The 18,490-nt window shown below is 44.7% G+C and overlaps 1 protein-coding gene across 1 annotated transcript; it reads right to left on the bottom strand.

The window, feature by feature from the left end:
• Positions 1-12,980: 12,980 nt before the first annotated feature.
• On the bottom strand, positions 12,981-17,218 carry LOC129400075 (uncharacterized protein CXorf49 homolog). The gene is made up of 6 exons (XM_055122988.1): positions 17,076-17,218; positions 15,093-15,246; positions 14,499-14,575; positions 13,986-14,031; positions 13,349-13,390; positions 12,981-13,137 (listed from the first exon to the last, which is right to left on the bottom strand). The coding sequence occupies exons 1-6, from the start codon at positions 17,106-17,108 to the stop codon at positions 13,133-13,135; spliced, it is 357 nt and encodes a 118-aa protein (XP_054978963.1). The 5' UTR covers positions 17,109-17,218; the 3' UTR covers positions 12,981-13,132.
• Between the last annotated feature and the right edge of the window lie 1,272 nt (positions 17,219-18,490).

Here is an 18,490-nt window from a genome sequence, read left to right as displayed (position 1 = left end):
TCAGATAAACAATTCAGAGAGGAAATATGGAGGAGAGTCGACCTACTCCAAGCAAATATGGAACAGACATCCAATAAATTAAGGGAGGAGATGAATGAAGCGCTGGAACGGTCTACCAAGAAAATACAGGAAGAAATGAGAGCAGAAATGAGAGCAGAAATTTCAAACCTTCGAACGGAAGTCTCACAAATAAAGCAATCGGTAGATGAAATAAAAATCTCACTAGAAGCCCTCAACAGTAGAATGACTACAGCCGAAGACAGAATCAGTGATCTGGAAGATGAGCTGCAGAAAGCTTATAGACAACAACAAATCATGGCCAAAGACCTCAAAATGGCTATAGAGCGAATCAGAGCCCTGGGGGATGACTTCAAGAGGAACAACATAAGAATCATTGGAGTACCAGAACCGCAGGGAAGCAACCCCAATGAAAAAAACACAGTCAAAGATATCATTGCTAAGAAATTCCCAGAGCTGGACAAGGCAGGCATCCAGATACAAGGAGTCCGAAGAGTACCAGCAAAAAGAGACCCGAATAAAAAGACCCCAAGGCATATCATAGTCACAATGACGGATACCATGGATAGAGACACAATTCTGCAAACAGCAAGGTCAAGGAAGGAAATCACATACAAAGGAGCACCCCTCAGATTTACGGCCGATCTGTCAGAAGAAACCCTCCGAGCCCGAAGACAATGGTGGGACATAGTGAAAAAACTCAACGAAATGAATGCCTCACCAAGAATACTTTATCCGGCTAAACTCTCACTCAAACTCGAAGGAACCATACACTACTTCTCGGATAAACAACAGCTCAGGTCCTTCATAGACTCAAAACCAATCTTGAAAGAAGGCCTAAAGGGGCTACTGTAAGACAAGGAGGAGCCCCATAAGAACAACAAATCCCACAGAAAGATGACACAAAACCACATCACAATAATCTCTCTCAATGTCAATGGCCTAAATGCACCTATCAAGAGACACAGAGTGGCTAAATGGATCCGGAAATTAAACCCAACATTCTGTTGCCTGCAAGAAACACACCTGAACAAACAGAGTAAACATAGACTCAAAGTCAAAGGATGGAAAACAATCCTCCAAGCAAACAACCCCCTTAAAAAAGCTGGAGTGGCCATCCTGGTATCCGACAACATAGGTTTTAGGATGAAAAAGATCAAAAGGGACAGCAAAGGTCATTTTCTGTTTATCAAGGGATATGTACAACAGGAAGAAATCACACTCTTAAACGTATATGCTCCTAACGAACGACCGGCTAAATATTTAAAACGACTCCTAACAGACTTCAAAGAGGACATCACTAACAGCACAATTGTAGTCGGAGACTTCAATACGGCCTTATCGCCTCTAGATAGATCCACAAGAACAAAACTCAACAAGGAAACACTGACTCTGAAAGAAGAAATTGAAGAGAGAGGCCTAATAGACCTATACAGGGCCTTACACCCCAAAAAGAAAGAATACACATTCTTTTCCAGTGCACACGGAACATTTTCTAAAATAGACCATGTACTGGGCCCCAGAACATACCTCAATAGAATCGGAAAAATAGAAATTGTATCAACCATTTTTTCAGACCACGATGCGCTGAAGATAGAAGCTAACCACTCACAAACACGGAAAATCAAATCAAACACCTGGAAACTAAACAATTCAATGTTGAACAATGAGTGGGTCAGGAAGGAAATCAAGGAAGAAATCAAAAGATACTTAGAAACTAATGAGAATGAAGACACGAGCTACCAAAACCTATGGGACGCAGCTAAAGCCGTGTTAAGGGGAAAATTTATAGCTCTCCAAGCATTCCTCAGGAAGGAAGAAAGGACCCACATAGATAGCTTGACTTCACGACTCAAGACCTTAGAAAAGGACCAGAAAAAGGACTCCAAACCAGACCGAAGGAAAGAAATAATAAAAATTAGAGCAGAAATTAATGACATCGAAACCAAAAAAAACAATCCGAAAGATCAATGAAACAAAGAGTTGGTTCTTTGAGAAAATAAATAAGATTGATAAACCGCTAGCAAGACTCACAAAGAAAGAAAGAGAGAAAACTCTAATAAATCGAATCAGAAATGAAAAGGGGGACATCATAACAGAAACCAGTGAGATTCAAAAGATCATTAGAGACTACTTTGAAGGTCTTTACGCCACAAAAAAGGAGAACCTAAAAGAAATGGATGGATTCCTTGATTCCTACAATCTCCCAACACTGAAGAAAGAAGACCTGGAATACCTGAATAGACCCATCAATGTTAAGGAAATTGAAACGGTAATCAAAAACCTCCCCAAAAACAAAAGCCCAGGCCCAGATGGTTTCACTGGCGAATTCTTCAAACATTTAAAGAAGACCTATTGCCTGTTTTCCTCAAACTTTTCCAGGAAATTGAAAAAACAGGAACTCTCCCAAACAGTTTCTATGAAGCACATATCTCCCTAATACCAAAAGCAAACAAAGACACCACTAAGAAAGAAAATTACAGACCAATTTCCCTGATGAACACCGATGCGAAGATCCTCAACAAAATACTAGCAAATAGGATCCAACAACTCATCAAAAAGATCATACATCACGACCAAGTGGGATTCATCCCAGGGATGCAAGGATGGTTTAACATTCGGAAATCAATCAACATAATCCAGCATATCAACAAAAGTAAAGACAAAAACCATATGATCATATCAATAGATGCAGAGAAAGCATTTGACAAGATCCAACATCCTTTCATGATGAAAACCCTCGCCAAAATGGGGTTTGGAGGAACTTTCCTCAAGATAGTCGAAGCCATCTATCACAAGCCTACAGCAAGCATTATCCTCAACGGGGAAAAACTAAGGGCCTTTCCTCTGAGATCGGGCACAAGACAAGGATGCCCACTCTCACCACTCCTCTTCAATATAGTACTGGAAGTACTTGCAATAGCTATTAGACAAGAAAAAGAGATTAAGGGCATCCAGATAGGAAAGGAAGAAATCAAACTCTCACTATTTGCAGACGACATGATACTATATCTAGAGAAGCCTAAAACCTCTACTAAGAAACTCTTAGAAACAATAGACTTATACAGTAAAGTTGCAGGCTACAAAATCAATACCCAAAAATCCATGGCCTTCATATATGCAAACAATGAGGCAGAGGAAAGGGACATGAAAAAAGCAATCCCATTCACAATCGTGCCCCTGAAAATCAAGTACCTCGGAATCAGCTTAACCAAGGAAGTAAAAGACCTTTACAAAGAAAACTACAAAACGCTACTCCATGAAATCAAAGAGGACATGAGGAAATGCAAACATATACCCTGCTCGTGGATAGGGAGAATCAATGTTGTCAAAATGGCAATACTCCCTAAAGCATTATACAGATTCAATGCGATCCCTATAAGTATACCCATGACATTCTTCAAAGAAATGGATCAAGCAATCCTAAAATTCATATGGAATAACAAACGTCCAAGGATAGCTAAAACAATTCTTGGGAAAAAGATGATGGGAGGCATCACCCTCCCCAACCTCAATCTTTACTACAAAGCAGTAACAATTAAAACAGCATGGTACTGGAACAAAGGCAGAGCCGTAGACCAATGGAACAGGGTGGAATATCCCTACACTCAACCCCTAATGTATGATCATCTAATCTTTGATAAGGGAGCAAGAGATGTGAAGTGGAGCAAGGAAAGCCTCTTTAACAAATGGTGCTGGCACAACTGGACAACCACATGCAAAAAAATGGGTTTAGACTTTGACCTGACACCATGCACAAAAGTCAGATCAAAATGGATTAAAGACCTCAACATTAGACCACAAACCATAAGGTACATTGAAGACAAGGTCGGCGAAACCCTCCACGATATTGAAGATAAAGGTATCTTCAAAGGTGACACGGAACTAAGCAATCTAGTAAAAACAGAGATCAACAAATGGGACTACAATAAACTAAAAAGCTTCTGCACCGCAAGAGATACCGTGACTAGAATACAAAGACTATCCACAGAATGGGAAAGGATATTTACACAATACCCATCAGATAAGGGATTGATATCAATGGTATATAAAGCACTGGTTGAACTCTACAAAAAGAAAACATCCAACCCCATCAAAAAATGGGGCGAAGAAATGAACAGAAACTTTACCAAGGAAGAAATACGAATGGCCAAAAGGCACATGAAAAAGTGCTCTGCATCACTAATCATCAGAGAGATGCAGATCAAAACAACCATGAGATACCACCTCACACCACAGAGACTGGCACACATCCAAAAGAACAAAAGCAACCGCTGTTGGAGAGGATGTGGGGAGAAAGGGACCCTTCTACACTGCTGGTGGGAATGCCGGCTAGTTCAGCCCTTTTGGAAAACAGTATGGACGATTCTCAGAAAACTAGAGGTTGAGCTCCCATTTGACCCAGCAATACCACTGCTGGGAATATATCCCAGAGAGGCAAAAAAGTACAATCGAAACAACATCTGCACATGTATGTTCATCGCAGCACTGTTTACAATAGCCAGAATCTGGAAAAAACCCGAATGCCCCAAAACGGATGACTGGTTGAGGAAACTTTGGTACATCTATACAATGGAATACTATGCAGCTGTTAGAAAAAAGGAAGTCAAGAATTTTGTAGTTAAGTGGATGGGCATGAAAAGTTTCATGCTGAGTGAAATGAGTCAGAAAGAGAGAGACAGACATAGAAAGACTGCACTCATGTATGGTATATAGAATATCAGAGTGGGAGACTAATACCCAAGAACCGTAGAAATAAGTACCAGGAGGTTGACCCCATGGCTTCTCGGCTGGCCTCACGTTCCGGGGAAAGGGCAACTCAGAGAAGCGATCACCAACTACATTGTAGTTGAAGGCCATGTGGGGGAAGGGAGTTGCGGGCTGAATGAGGGCTAGAGACTGAGCACAGCGGCCACTCAACACCTTTATTGCAAACCACAACAGCTAATTAGAGAGAGAGAACAGAAGGGAATGCCCTGCCACAGTGGCAGGGTGGGGTGGGGGGGAGATGGGATTGGGGAGGGTGGGAGGGACGCCGGGTTTATGGGTGGTGGAGAATGGGCACTGGTGAAGGGATGGGTTCCCGAACTTTGTATGAGGGAAGTATAAGCACAAAAGTGTATAAATCTGTAACTGTACCCTCACGGTGATTCTCTAATTAAAAATAAATCAATTATAAAAAAAAAAGAAAAAACTTACAGACAACCAATATGCATAGGAAAATTGTCCCCCAACCAAAACCAAAAAGATCTAGAGAACTAGTACAGTAGTAGGATGATTGTCTTGCATGCAGTGACCCAGCTTCAGTCACTACATCAATACAATATTACAAGTGCTGCTAGGAATTATTCCTGAGCAAGGAGCCAGGAGTAAGCACTGAGAAGCATAAAGAGGACAAACAGACAGCCAATAGGCATACAAAAAAGTGTTCATTGACACTTTTCTCAGGGAACTGCAAACTAAAATGACAATGAGACTTAATCTCACACCTATGAGAATTGCTTTGTCAATAAGACCAGAAACAACTGTTTCAGAGGGGATATGTGATAAAGGAGCCCTCATTCACTGTTGGAATATCTAGTTTATCCTCTACAGAAAACAGTATGAAGATTTCTCAAGAAAGTAATTATAGAGCTTCCACATGTTCCAGCAATTCCACTTTTTAGCATTTCCCCCCCCCGACAAAACACAGTAACATTCATTCACAAAGACATATACACACCTATGTTCACTGCAGTGTTCAGTACAATTCCCAAGAAATGGAAACAATGCAAATGTCCATAGACAAATAAATGGATAATGAAGCTCTGGTATATATCCCCAGTGGAATACTATGCAGATGTAATAAAAGAAGAAATAGAGATACTCTGCTGGCTCTTCTGTCCTCCCAGGTGAGGTTAATAGTTGGGCTAACATCCCCAAGGTCTTTTTGGAAAAGGAAGCAGATTTCCCTCCCAACTGAGTATCAGAAGCTTTCATGCCCATCCTCCATCATTTCAGCAGGTCTACCTTCATATCTTTTGAACCATGAAAACACATATGTTCTACTCAACCCTTCTCACACAGTTCACACTTAGATTTCCTGTCACTAGTTGAAGACAGGTAGGAAAAGGAAAGAACGATACCCAGATTAATTTCTCAGAGACTCCTGGGGCAGGGACTAACTACAAATATTCACCCCTAGCATAGCAGGAGCACAGCAAAAAAATGTGGAAGATTTGTAGAAGCCCACTACATTAAATGAATGCAAAGAATAAAATGAATGACTCTAACCAGCCCTACCAACTCTCAGAGAATGACTTCAGTGACACCATGTTGAGGATATTTAATGTGCTCAAAGAAATGATTACACAGGTAATAAGCAAAACACAAAAAGTATGAGTGCAGCAATGAGAGAACTGCAATCCGAAGTTACAGAAATAAAGAGTATGCTAAATGATACAAAAATCACAACAGACAGACTTAACAGCAGAGTAGCAGTAGCTGAGTAAAACATTGATAAGCTTCCAGATGATATGCAGGAAAACTCTAGAAAATAACAAAATGTGGGGAGAAAGTCTGGAAAGAAGTGAACAGCACACCAGCAAGCTGTGGGGTGAGTTCAAGAGGACCAATATAAGAATCACCAGAATCCCTGAAAAACAGAAAGGCAAATGAGGAAATGGGCACTTTTTTGGGGGTGAGAAAGGTAACTTTGTAAGTCACAATCATAACCCCTAACACTATTGAAAATATGTGATCTAAACAATAGTATTTTTTCAAAAATTTACCATGGGATTGGGGTTAGGGTGGAGGTGGCATTGGAAGGATGCGGAAACTGGTGTGGAGTTGAAACACTATTTACCTGAAATTCTATTTTTATGGTCATACCCCGTGGTACCCAGGGCTTACTCCTGGCTCTGTGTTAGAGATCACTCCTGGGGATGTTCAGGAGAATATATGAGATGCCTGGGATGGAATCCAGGTCAGCTATGTGCAATGCAAGCCCCATATTGGATATGTTACCTCTCTGTCTTGATAAAGTATTGCTAATTTTTTTAGCAATATCATAGCGCTACAAAAATAGTGCAGTGAGAAAGGCACTTGCCTTGCATAAAACCAGCAAGGGTTTGATCCCTGGCTCTACATATTCCCCCTGATCACCACCAGGAATGATCTCTGAGTACAGAGTGAGGAGTAAGTCCTGAGAACAGCAAGAGTGCCCCCCCAATAACTCCAAAAATCAAATCACAGTGCAAAAATAAAAGCTAATTTAAGAATCCAAAACCAAAGCAGGGCTATGGAAGTAAAAATGTACTTTCTAAATATGGGTGCTGGGGCCGGAGAGATAGTACAGTGGGTTAGGTGTTTGCCTTGCATGCATCTAACTTAATCCCCAACATCTCATGTGGTCCCCTGAGTATCGCTGGATGTGGTCCAAACCCAAAAAATAAAAATAAATAAGGGTGCTGATTATGTTTATATGTTCACTTAATGAAAATTCATTGAACTATTTATTCACCACCTAAACATGTTCTTATTCATATATTTCATAATAAAGTTTTTAATATTAAATATAAAGGATAGAGAATAAAAAGGAGCCAAGTTTATAAAAGCTAAAAAATATTAGTAAATTTAAACAAAAAATAAGGAATTAAAAAGTATTCTACAAAATTTTAAACCACAATCACACTCTAAAAATGTTAATATTTAGTGTGAGAGAGATTTAAAGAGGCTGGGACACTGCCCAGTTACTGACAGCAAGTCTAGACTGTATGAATTTTTATAAAAATGATTAGTTATCATAAGATTTTTATCAAATACCACCTGTGCAGTATAATGGGCCTGCAGTAGACAATAGAGGGCCACCCCTGTCCTTGTTCGCTGATTTGCTCACTCACTTGACATTCACTGGAGTCAGCATAGAAGATAATCTATTCTGATTGAGAGTTCAAAGTCAGTTTAAAGGAAAATTATGAGTGCTGGCATGCTGGATATGCAAATTTATGCTCAGTGCTCATCATTACATCTAAATGAAAGCCAGGTACACAGCTCAGCAAATCTCCAGAGTTCACTCTGAGCAGATGAGCAACTGAGACTTCATTCTTCCATGGTGCATTGCAATGTATCCATCAGAACAGGAAAAATCAGAACAGAGTCTCCCCACCTAGCGGTGTACTACTGTGCAACACTAGTTGTATCTTCAACCTTAATCTTCAGATGCCATGCAAAATAGATGACATTTCTGATTCCAATGATTGGGGTGTGTTCATCATTGGGAACAATTACTCCAATTATTATACTCAGTTCTCTCCCAGGTGCTCAATTCCTCTGATTATTCTTGGGTTCACCAATCTCTGCCAAATGTCCAGAGAGTTATTGCGGTGGTATGTATGGAGATGCAAAGTCTTTTAAACTGGAAGGAGACAGATGAAAAGGATGGCCCCCAATGTTCTCCCGGTCAACTGTCACTGCCTTCATGAATGCAGAGGAGGTTTGAGTGGGAAAGGCTAGAGGGTATATACTGACTTAGGGGAAGGGTTTGTCCTTGTCTTTTGGCCTGTGGTCCAGATGAATGGCTGTAATCAAGGTCTCAGGGCCTGCCAAAAATTTCCCCTGGAATTGGAAGACCTTAAACTGGTTAAGGCCTGTGTTGTACATGTTTATAGCATATTACTGAGAAATACTTGTTGTGAAAATGGAAGAGAAATGTAGTATACTCAGAGGAAGGAAAGGGGGCTGGATGAGTAAGACACTAAGAGTTCTGTCCATGCCTCCCATGTCTCTTTCCAACACAAGTTCCTCCCATCCTCTCCCTCTCCATGGTGGGCCATGCTGAATTTATTCCCAATCACAAATTTGCCTTATTTCTCAGTTGGCAGAAATGCCACCGGAAAGTCTCCCCAAACTCATGGATGTGGAGAGCAGTGCACCACTTTACCCTTCCAAGAAATAAACAGCGGGTCAATGTCAAGACCTGAGCCTGAGAATTTTAGTCCACAATCTCAGGTGAGGGATTTAGGTGGAAGGATTAAACCTCCTAATATTAAGAACATTCTAGTCTGGCCCTAAGGAAGGTGACTGTCCAATGCCTTGTCTGTCTGAGTTCACACCATTGAGTCCAAAAAGAGACAAGGTGACAAGACGAGGAAGACTAAAACCAAAAATGAGTAAATTTCCAATTACAATCACTCATAATTTCCTCTCTCATGCATGTCTTTTAGTGCATTTAGCTGTTTAGTCCTCATGAGGTTCCTGCTTTGAAAATGAGGTGCATTCCATACACTCTAAGGCCCCTCAGGTTCACATCCCACCAAACATTCACAGGGGTTTTCAGACCTTCTAGTCTTCCTAGAGTCAAACCAAATGTTGACTTCAGGGACGTCAACCCTTTGAGGTGACCCAATACCCAGTTATGTGGATGGTGACCCCTCATTCCATCCCTCCTTAAGTGTTAAGAATTTAACCAACCCTTCATGAGTGCAATCTTGTTCTTTCTTTGGGGGGTGACACCTAGTAATGCTCAGGGGTTACTCCTGGCAATGTTTTAGAGACCATATGGCAAGCTGGGGATTGAACCTAGGTCAGACGTGTGCAAGGTAAGCATCCTATTTGCTGTACTATTCTTTTTTTTTAACTTTTAATTTATTTTTTATTGAATCACAACGTTGAAAGTTACAAAGCTTTCAGGCTTAAGTCTCAGTTACATAATGCTTGAACACCCATCCCTTCACCAGTGCATAATTCCACCACCAAGAATCACAGTAATGCTGTACTATTCTTCTGGCCCTAGATTGATTCTTAATTTGGCTCTTTTCTTGCTAACAAAGTTATTTAATTTTAATCCTCATACATTAAAATTTTTATTGTTTTGTGGGCCACATCTGGAGTAAGGCTCAAGCCTTACTCCTGCCTCTGTGCTCAGGGATCTCTCTTAGTGAGCTCAGGAGACCATATGGGGTGCTAGATATTGATTGAATCAGGGTCAGTTGCACACAAGACAAACGTCCTACCCACTATACTATCATTAAGGCACCATTCTCCTACATTAAAAATTTGGCTTTTCTTTCAGATGGGGCATTCCAGGTGGTATTGGAGGGACAAGCAGTGTCTTATCTCAAACCTAGGACTCTGGAAAACAAAGCATATTTGTTTTATAGCCCTTTGAGGTATCTCCTAAGACCCTTTGAATGTTCTTTTCTTGGTTTTGGGGTCATCCCTGGGGGACCCTAGGGATGACTCCTTCTTTGTTCATAGATAATACCTGGCAATCTCAGGGTACCATATGAGGTGCAAAGGATTGAAACCAGGTCAGTTGTGTGCATGGCAAGCACTCTACCCACTCATGGACATCATATTCTTGTTTCGCAGCTCTTACCTGCCCAGACTACCCCTTAGGTCATCAGCGTGAATTCTGTTAGAATTTTCTTTCACTGACAGGAGAGACTCCTTTCTATTATGTGGGGTCCCCCCTGCGGGCATCATCCTGTCCCGCAGGGAGGACCCTTCGTGGGGCTAAGGAGGGGACGCAACCAAACAAAGAGACGCAGAGCCAGAAGGAGGAGGAGGAGGAGAGAGAGAGCGTTTATTCACAACAGTTACAATACTTATACCTCTTGGTGGGAGGGGGTGGTATGCATGCTTGGACCCCCACAGGAACAATAGTAAAATGTTGATCAGGCATGGCCTTTGGCTAGTGAGATAAGTGGTGAAATGATAAGATCACAGGAATCCCAAGCAGCCTCCGCTTGACTAAACGATAAGAGCCAAGCTCTGTAAGATGGCTCCCTACACTATTACTCTACTATTGTTGTGGTATCCTCCCTTGAGGGTTCTTGATCTCTTTACTCATTTAATCACATCATTTGTTCTTCAGGGAGATTATCCTTGATGATTTTTTTTCCACAAAAACACACAAAGAATCACACTCACCAATCTCAATCACACACCAATCTTAATCTATCGACATTGTCTTTCGTTATGGGAAATAAACACCCAGTCCCTTGAGAAGGAGGCCCACATTTCATAAAATCTATGTAAATACACTCTAACACAAATATGTGCTATTGAGTCTCAGGTCCACGGAGCCCTGTGCCGTGGCTGAAGGAAAGGAGCCTCTCCTGTCAGTGAGTGAAGTGACTAAAAGGGCTGGACATGGAAGATGTGGACATACCAACTAATTTCAAGACCACCTGTTGGCAGTGCCTAAAAGCAGTTTCCCCCACATTGGTCCAGATATACCACAAAAGACTTATTTCCTGCCCACCCACCCAGTATAGTTAGCACTTCCCTTCCTAGTATCCTGTGCAGTCCCTTTTCCTTTCCTTTTCTTTCTTTTTTTAAATTTTATTGAATCACCGTGAGGTAGTTACAAGCTTTCACGTTTGGGTTACAGTCATTCAATGATCAAAAACCCATCCCTCCACCAGTGCACATTTCCCACCACCAATATCCCGGGTATACCCCCTTTCCCACTCTCCCCCTGCCTCTATGGCAGAAATATTCCCCATACTCTCTCTCTACTTTTGAGCATTATGGCTTGCAACACAGACACTGAGAGGTCATCATATTTGGTCCGTTATACACTTGCAGTCAGGAAAGTTTTAGTACTCTTCCTGTTAAGAGGTGAAGACTGTTTCCCCACCTGGAAGCCACATACAACCAACATACTAGCATAGAAGCAATGCTGCAGAACTGCCAGGGAAAAGGAGAAAAGGCAAAGCAGCTTTCATCTTGCTTTTCTTTCTTTTTTAAAAATTTACTTTAGTGAATCACCATGTGGAAATTTACAAAGCTTTCAGGCTTATGTCTTAGTTATACAATAATCGAACACCCGTTCCCTTCACCAGTGCACATATTTCACCACCAAAAACCCCAATATACCTCCCACCCCCCCTGCGTAGCTGATAAATTTCACTTCACTTTCTCTTTACTTTGATTGCATTCCATATTTCAACACAAAACTCACTATTGTTGTTGGAGTTTCCCTCCCCAAAACAGCCCTGCTGACAAGGAAGCATTTGATAATTAGTTTTCCATTGCTGACAATGAAGAGATATGAAGTCTTTGGTTTGGGAGTTCTGGATTTTAGTATTTTAGTAACTAAGTCGAGGGAGATTTATGTTAGAAATTGCATCATTCCCTTCCTGGGGCAACATGGGGCTATGACTTAGTTCACAGTCTAGAGACATTGCTGCAAGAAGCTGCTGGTACCAAAAGTAGTCTAGCTGGCCTCCAGGTTGTGGTCGATCAGCAGCAGAGCGGCCGCACAAACATGTGGCCACCCGGGTCGCATCTCGGTGGAGAGCCCCCTTTTCCTTTCAATGCACCTTGCCACTGGGCCCTGACATCTGTTTCCATCCCTCTACTGTAAGCAAAGAGGGAAAATCCACAGGATTTGCCACAAAGTATCAAAGGTAGGTATTAAAATGTAGGAGTGTGACCTACCAACCCTGGGTGAGGAAGATAAAGACTCCATGGATAGGAAAGGATGTGGGATGGGATCTGGTGGACTTCGAAGTGAGGGGCTGAGTTCAATTGATCTGTTTTACTACCTGTTAAAGCACAGGTGCAAGAGAGGCACAAAAGCTGGGCATGGTGGGAGAAACAGAACAGTGGCTCCTGTGAAGGACTTCAAGAACAGGAGTCTGGAAAGGGGTCCTGAGTTCCAAATGACAGGTGGAGAGAACGGTGATGGGGAAGGGAAAGTGTGACATTCCCAATGAGGAGGCAATTAGGCAAGAACATGTAGCAGACCTGCAGGGGGAAGGTGGAGATGCTCCCGAGGGCCAGACAGAGCCAACACAGAGGCCAGACCCAGGCATGAGATGGGGGTACTGATTTCAGAGTTTCTGCAAAGGGCAGGCCCTGAGTGCCCACAGGGAACAGGCCAACCACAGAATTCCAGAGGTGCTGACCTGGAAGAGCCTGAAAGGGAGCAGATCCCCATCCTGAATCAGAGAGTGGGCAGACCACAGAACATGAGAAGCACTTTAATACGAACTGTCATTAAACCAGGGTTGTAAGAGGGTTCAATGAACAAGGAGCAGACTCGGGCAGAAATGAAGGTGGTCAGCTTGTCTGTAGTTCCTGGGCTCCAAACGTAAGGCTTCTTCTTCAGTAGGAAGATGGTCATTTAATCTAGGAAACAGTATAGTCAAGTTAGTGCCTTAAGTCAGGGCCAGCCTTTTTTTAAAAAAAAAAAAGTTATCGAATCACCGTGAGGCAGTTACAAGCTTTCATGTTTGGGTTACAATCTCACAATGATCAAACACCCATCCCTCCACCAGGGCCAGCCTTTTAACAGCCAGGTTTGTGGAAAGGGAAGGGGCATGGTGTGTGTAACACTCACTACAAAATTCCCGTAATTTTTCAACCAGGGACTCCATGATGGCTGAAACAGAGAGCAGCATTAGCAGGCACTCGACTCGACACAGGGAGAGATATGAAATTCTTCTGTGTCCCTTGTCCCTCAGAGCCACTGCCTACCCCTGAAACTTGGACCCCCCTCCACCCATATTTAGGAAGCCCTGGGACTGACACACTCACCCATCACATCCATTCAATGTGCAAATGTTTTCTAAACAGTAACAAAAATACTGAGGTTCTCAAGCTCTGGGGCATAACAACCATTCTGAACTTGTGAAAGGAATTCACCTACAAAGACACACACAAACGCACACACAGAGTAAAAGCCATACTATGGAGGTGTTGAAGGCAAGAAGATAGGTGAGAACTCTCCAAACATACAAAGAGAATGAGATCTCTAGGGCTCATTTTCATTGGCAAAGCTAGGTAAAACTTGACCTCCGTATACACACAATTAGCTGTCAATGCAGAGAAAGGTCTGCTGGGTTCTCCTCTCCAAGGTACCTTGTTTCCTTGAGGGTGTGTGCATCTGTACCTTCCCAGTACCCTCCTTCCCTCATACTGCGTGCTAAGACTCAGCATTCTTCCCTACCCCTGGCCCAGCCAGCAGGTCCTCATACCAAGTCTCTTCTTGAGGCTTGCTACTTCAGTCTGCAGCACAATACACTAGTCCAGCAGAGAGGGGAGAAAAAGAAAAGATTAGTACCTCTTTTCCCCTTTGCCTGCCCACTTCCTCTTCCCCCCTCCCTGGACCTTGCATCACAAAGCCCAGTGCATAGAGTTGTGCGAAGTCCTTAGTGGAGGAGGAGGCCTATATAGGAGAAGGAGGGTGTGGAATGGGGGACATATTATTATTATTATTATTATTATTATTATTATTATTATTATTTTGCTTTTTGGGTCACACCCAGCTATGCTCAGGGGTTACTCCTGGCTTTGCACTCAGGAATTACTCCTGGAAGTGCTTGGGGGACCATATGGGATGCCGGGGATTGAACCCAGGTCAGCCGCGTGCAAGGCAAACGCCCTACCCGCTGTGCTATCACTCCGGCCCCAATGGGGGACATATTAACCCTGTCTCAGTCCGTTATTTGCTCTTGGTCTGTGTTTCTAGGAGTCAGAGGAAGCATTACCCGTGGACAGCCCATTCTTCCAGGAGGTAGGCGCAGAAGTTCTGGTATAAAGGAATATTCATGTTGTTCCTGGTACCCTAAAAAGAGAAACACACTCCAGTTTCCAAGACTCAGATTAGGATGGGAAGTGTCACCAGGACTGTAACGTGAGGCAGGATCTCCCTCTGCTGGTAATTTGGGGGAGCTCCAGGATGTCCCATGGAGAGACCCCCTACAACTGCAGTTCCCAGTGATTGTAGCTTGGGTTAGATACTCACATGTAAGTTTAGACACTCACACAGCTTCAGTCACGTCCGTCACTGACGTAAGCAGGTTGGCTGAACATATATCTATTTCTAATAAATATATTCATTGTTATATATTTCCTTAACTTTACAGGAAAGGATCGGTTTCTCTGGAAGTCCACATCCCAGCTGCAATTAACGGCACTGCTGCAATAGAGCCCTGCCAGACAGCCCAGGGAAAGCATGGGGTGGCTGCACACTGTCCTCTCAGTACCTCAATTCCAAGGGAAGCAAGGCTGAGACCCCCACAAGCACAGGATCGAATCTCCCTCTCTCATGCCTGTCTTTCACTGCTAACCCACAAACTCACCTGAGTGAGCAGATTCTCTGACCATGATGTCTCCTTGGCTCAGTACCATGAGTTGAGAATTTCTTGGAGCTTCTTGGGCTCTGGGGCTTAGGCTACTACTGACATCTGCATGCTGTGTTCTCTGGCCAGGTACATTTGGCCAGGTTCCTTGGATCTAGAACAAGAATTTCTCACGGTCTAGAACGAGGGGTGCATTTTCAGGGACCCCAATTAGGCAGGAAAGAAGAGAGTGAAGTTATCTTCACTAGCACTTTCTCCCTCAATCGACCCCTAAGATAGGCCAGAAGGCAGGGTTGAATGAAGGAAAACAGAAGGATAAGGAGAATATCCAGGTCCCATAAGAGGCAGACTCCGGAAAGTGCCAGCAGGTAAGAACTGGAAGGAAGCCTATGAGTGTAAACACCAAAGATTTGGTGGCCAAATGTTTAAGAGATGCCCTGAGGTAAATGACCTACAAGTACTCCCTATTCAGGGGGTAGGCAAGAAAGCTGGCAGATTGGAGAACATTGGCATGCAGGATACTATCTTTATGTTTCTTCCTACCCAAATGTGTTGTATTTGGCATCCTAGTGATCATGGGCACCACCTACTTCCATTACATCCTCTGTCCTGAGGATGGGACAGAGGGATCAAGGTAGAGAGGTGTGAGGGAAGGGAAGGGTGTGGAGGGAGGAGGAGGATCCCTACCCACCTGGCCCTTGGGAAATGGATCTCTATTTGTGTCATCATCTCCGGCCACCTGCTCACACTCCCTTGGCTTCTTGGCCACATTTCCCTGACACTGACACCAGTGTGCTTGGGTTGCTTGCTTGGCAGAGGCAGAAAGGAATACCACTCAGAGCTCTCAAGTTTATCACCAGGAATTGGTGGGAATGTGGTGGGGTCTGGAGTGGCTGTTGACATTCTCTGTGCCCAGGAAGGACCGGATCTCCCCAGGGCCGATTTGGAGGGACCCCCAAGGGATTTCTTCTCTTGGATCGCACTCCTAGAAGTGCCTAGGGGCAGGCTGCTATCTAGGGGCACTGCAGGATAGCTGGGCTTGCCCCGTCCCTTCGGTACAACCACATTAAGCCACTTCTTGCCAGGAGAGGCTTCCCGACCTCCTGCAGCCTGCCTCTCCACAGCTATGGGGACTCTTCGCGGGGGGGGGGGGGGGGGGGGCGGGGGGGAGGGAGGCATGGATCCTCGCATGTAAAACAAGTTCTCCCGACCAGGGAACTTGGTGCGTCTGGGCGTATCTCTAGAACTCTCCGGATTCAGGGTGCTGCTTGGGCCCCTTTCCCTGGAGGCCCCTGCCTTGGCGGCCCCTCTCCCTTCCCTCGCCCTCTGGACCTCACTGAAGTCATCTGGCGAGTCCAGGTCAGAATCCACTTTGGCCAGGCCTTCCGCAGAAGGGGCCCGCTGCAGAAGGGCCTTAGGCACGTGCAAGCGGCTCCTGGTGCCTCTCCTGGCCAGCCTCCCGTCTCGGCCTCCCTGGGGCCCACTGAGGCTGCGAGAGTTGGCAGCAGGCGGATGCACTTCTATGAGATCGGGAGGGAACGGGGGCCTAGCGCAGACCACTGAATTGAGCCCCTGCCAACGGGCGGAGTTCTCATCCCAGCAGCTCACTGGGGATGGGTTTCTGCGGACATCCCGTGGCCCCTGGTAGAGCACCAGCGGCTCCCGGGCCGCCTCGGCCTCCTCGGGGAACACGGGCATGAGGGCCATCAGGTCAGGCCGCTCCTCGTGCCTGCCGGCATCGCCACGGAGGCCAGAGGTGCCGAGAAGGCCTTCCGGGTCACACAGCACCGCCTCCCCCACGGACATCAGTTGGGACCCGCAGCCGGGAGCCCCGGGGCCCTGGAAGCCCCGCTCAGTGCGGCCTCTGGGGGGCACCGTGCGGCCCAGGCCTAGGCCGGGTGCGCCTGGGGCTCTGGGGCCTGTTCTCAAAAACCTGAGCGTCTCCTCAGCCCTGGGGCCCACGTTCCCTCCACGCAGTGTCACCTCAGCTTGGTCCTCATCTTCCGGGGAACTCATGCTCCGGGTCTGACTGTGGGGAGAGGACGCGCCGAGTCCTTCCTGGAAGCAGTCGTGAGTGCCCCGGGCCACAGACAGCTGGCTGCCTATGATGACGCCCAGCAGCCTCAGTCAATGGCAGGGACACTCTGCACAGGATTGTGATGTCATGAGCCCCCGCGGCTGCTCCCTTCGCATTGGCCAGAAACCTCCCCCACTGACCCTCTGTGCTTTGCGCCCTGACCAATAGGGTGGGGGGCCCTCGCTTAAAGGCCCGGCACACACTGCGGCAACCTGGTGACTGGAACTCTGTCATGTGACAGGGTGGTACTTACTGGGTCCACCTCTTCCTCTTCTGTGCACGACTAGGCTTGCTACCTTTTCAGCTTTTCGACGTACTGTTCACACGGTCCTGATAGGGAGCGGATAAGGCACAAGCCTTTCCTGCAAGTGAGCCCCAGAAACTGGCCAGCTCTCCTGTAGAATGAATGTGCATTCTGCATTCCTTCCATAAAACGTGGATTTCCAGTTTCTCTGCAAGTTCATCAACACAGGGAATTGCTGGCATTTAAATTTTAGTCATTTTCTTAGAGATTTCCTGGTATCTCCTCGCGGTTTTAATTTGTGCTTTTCTAAGTGCTATTGATGTTGAACATCAGTGGGAATAATTTTCAAACTGATGAAGTCCAAATCCAAATATATCAATGTTTTCTTTCTTATGCATGGGCCTTTCTGACCTGATCTCAGGCCAGTGATTTACCATCAGGCTTTCTTCTTCGAAATCTTTATATTTGCAGTATTTACACACGGTTGCATGTCTGTTTTGAATTAAGTTTCGTATGTCTTGTGATATCTGCTTCTGTTTCTAGTTTTCTTTATTTGATACTCAATTGTTTGTATGCTTTTTATAAAGACTCTTTTTTTCTTTGAATTACTTTTCAATTTTGTGTAAAGTCTTGTTGGCACTTTGTGACTGATATCTGTAAAAAATCACAGAGTTAATTCCTTCAAGGACCTGTCCCTCCACTGATGTTTAGCACCGTAGCACTGTCATCCTGTGATGACACAGCGGGTAGGGCGTTTGCCTTGTACATGGCCGACCTGGGTTCGATTCCTCCATCCCTCTGGGATAGCCCGGCAAGCTACTGAGAGTAGTCCGCCCATACGCAGAGCCTGGCAGGCTACCCGTGATGAATTTGATATGCCAAAAAGTGTAACAAGTCTCACAATGGAGACGTTACTGGTGCCCACTCGAGCAAATTGATGAACAATGGGATGACAGTGCTACAGACGTATAGACATATCAAATAAAAATGTTGAGACTCACTTTTGCAGATTTATTGAAAGCGGTTAAAGTGTTTACTACCAGGCATATGCCAAAATAAGAGCGAGCACTAGTAACG

The sequence above is a fragment of the Sorex araneus genome, chromosome X (genome assembly GCF_027595985.1).
Source record: "Sorex araneus isolate mSorAra2 chromosome X, mSorAra2.pri, whole genome shotgun sequence".
NCBI lineage: Eukaryota > Metazoa > Chordata > Mammalia > Eulipotyphla > Soricidae > Sorex > Sorex araneus.
Note: the sequence above shows the minus strand (reverse complement) of the source record. Positions and strands in the feature narration are given on the sequence as shown.